At 45.9% G+C, this 1,894-nt stretch overlaps 1 protein-coding gene across 1 annotated transcript in view; it reads left to right on the top strand.

Moving 5' to 3' along the window:
• The window catches only part of LOC112078136 (polycystin-1-like), a 5,011-nt gene extending 3,542 nt beyond the window's left edge, over positions 1–1,469 (top strand). Inside the window, exon 4 of the mRNA XM_024144459.2 lies at positions 1,336–1,469. Coding sequence (XP_024000227.2) covers positions 1,336–1,435 — 100 coding nt within the window. The 3' untranslated portion in view covers positions 1,436–1,469. The remainder of the gene's footprint in view (positions 1–1,335) is intronic.
• The last annotated feature ends 425 nt before the right edge of the window (positions 1,470–1,894 follow it).

Raw genomic sequence — 1,894 nt, 5'->3', positions numbered from 1 at the left:
ACCTGGCTCTTAAGAATTACCGGTTACTGTGAACACTGAGCTGACCTGCTTTAAGATCCGTTACTGTGAACACTGAGGCTGTACCCGCTTTAAGATACCGTTTACTGTGAACACTGAGGCTGTACCTGCTTTAAGATACAGTTTACTGTGAACACTGAGGCTGTACCTGCTTTAAGATACCGTTTACTGGAACACTGAGGCTGTACCCGCTTTAAGATACCGTTTACTGTGAACACTGAGGCTGTACCTGCTTTAAGATACCGTTTACTGTGAACACTGAGGCTGTACCCGCTTTAAGATACCGTTTACTGTGACACTGAGCTGTACCCGCTTTAAGATACAGTTTTAACAGTGCACTGAGGCTGTACCACTTTAAGATACGTTTACTGTGACACTGAGGCTGTACCTGCTTTAAGATACCGTTTTCTGTGAACACTGAGGCTGTACCTGCTTTAAGATACGTTTACTGTGAACACTGAGGCTGTACCGCTTTAAGATACAGTTTACTGTGAACACTGAGGCTGTACCCGCTTTAAGATACAGTTTACTGTGAACACTGAGGCTGTAACCGCTTTAAGATACCGTTTACTGTGAACACTGAGGCTGTACCGCCTTAAGATACAGTTTACAGTGACACTGGAGGCTGTACCTCTTTAAGATACAGTTTACTGTGAACACTGAGGCTGTACCTGCTTTAAGATACCGTTTACTGTGAACACTGAGGCTGTACCGCTTTAAGATACGTTTACTGTAACACTGAGGCTGTACCCGCTTTAAGATACAGTTTACTGTGAACACTGAGGCTGCTACCCAGAAGTTGCACAGAATCTTCACAACATTGAAGTTTGCGCTCAGCAGACCTGAAATGTGCTCAGTGCAGAAAGCAGTTGGAGGGAACAGTGGTCGTTACCCTACTATCAATATTACATGTTACTGTATCCAGGCACTCACTGCCCTCGGGCCGTATTGCTTCATTGTCTCTCTCTCAGTCTCTCTCGTCTGTCTAAGTGGTCTCTCTGTCTCTCTCTGTCTCTCTAGTCTGTCTAAGTGGTCTCTCTCTGTCTCTCTCGTCTGTCTAAGTGGTCTCTCTGTCTCTCTGTCTCTCTAGTCTGTCTAAGTGGTCTCTCTCTGTCTCTCTCGTCTCTCTGTCTCTCTCTGTCTATCTACTCTGGATGTCTTATGTTAAGTCATGAGATGAACTTCCTCTTGTCAAGAGAGTGAAACACTTCAATAGAGACTTTGTTCGTACTGTAAATGCTGTGTATACATGTCAACTTCGGCAGCCATTTWGCTCAGATCTAACCAACCACCCCTCTCTCTTCTCCGGTTGCCCAGGTCCCATGACACGACCCTGGACTACTATGTCAACGTGACAACGGGCTGTACCACTGACTCCCCCAGCGCGGGGGTGCGTCTGGAGGTGGGTGTTTGTTAAAACTTAAATGTATAACTCATGGCCGCTTAGAGTCAGTGTCATAACACATTTTAAGTGCGTTATAAAGGACGTTATAAAGCATTATACATACACTTACAGGACAGTTTATTAGGTACACCACCCTGTTCAGGAAAAGGGATGGCTCCTACAGACAGTGAGTCTAGTGGAGAAAATGGATGGCTCCTACAGACAGTGAGTCTAGTGGAGAAAATGGATGGCTCCTACAGACAGTGAGTCACGTGTCCAGAGCTTGCTATATAAAGCAGGCAGACAGGCATCGAGGCATTCAGTTACTGTTCCATTGAAAGTTACAATGGACAAAACTAGTGACCTATGAGACTTGTGTGGTTTGATGGTTGGTGCCAGACACGMCGGATCCAGTGTCTCAKMRAYGKCCGCCCTCCTGGGCTTCTCACGCACGACAGTCTCGGGTTTCCGATGTGACAAACACAAAACATC

Source organism: Salvelinus sp. IW2-2015, unplaced genomic scaffold (genome assembly GCF_002910315.2).
Source record: "Salvelinus sp. IW2-2015 unplaced genomic scaffold, ASM291031v2 Un_scaffold5299, whole genome shotgun sequence".
NCBI classification, from domain to species: Eukaryota; Metazoa; Chordata; class Actinopteri; order Salmoniformes; family Salmonidae; genus Salvelinus; species Salvelinus sp. IW2-2015.
This window is presented reverse-complemented; position numbering and strand designations above follow the sequence as displayed.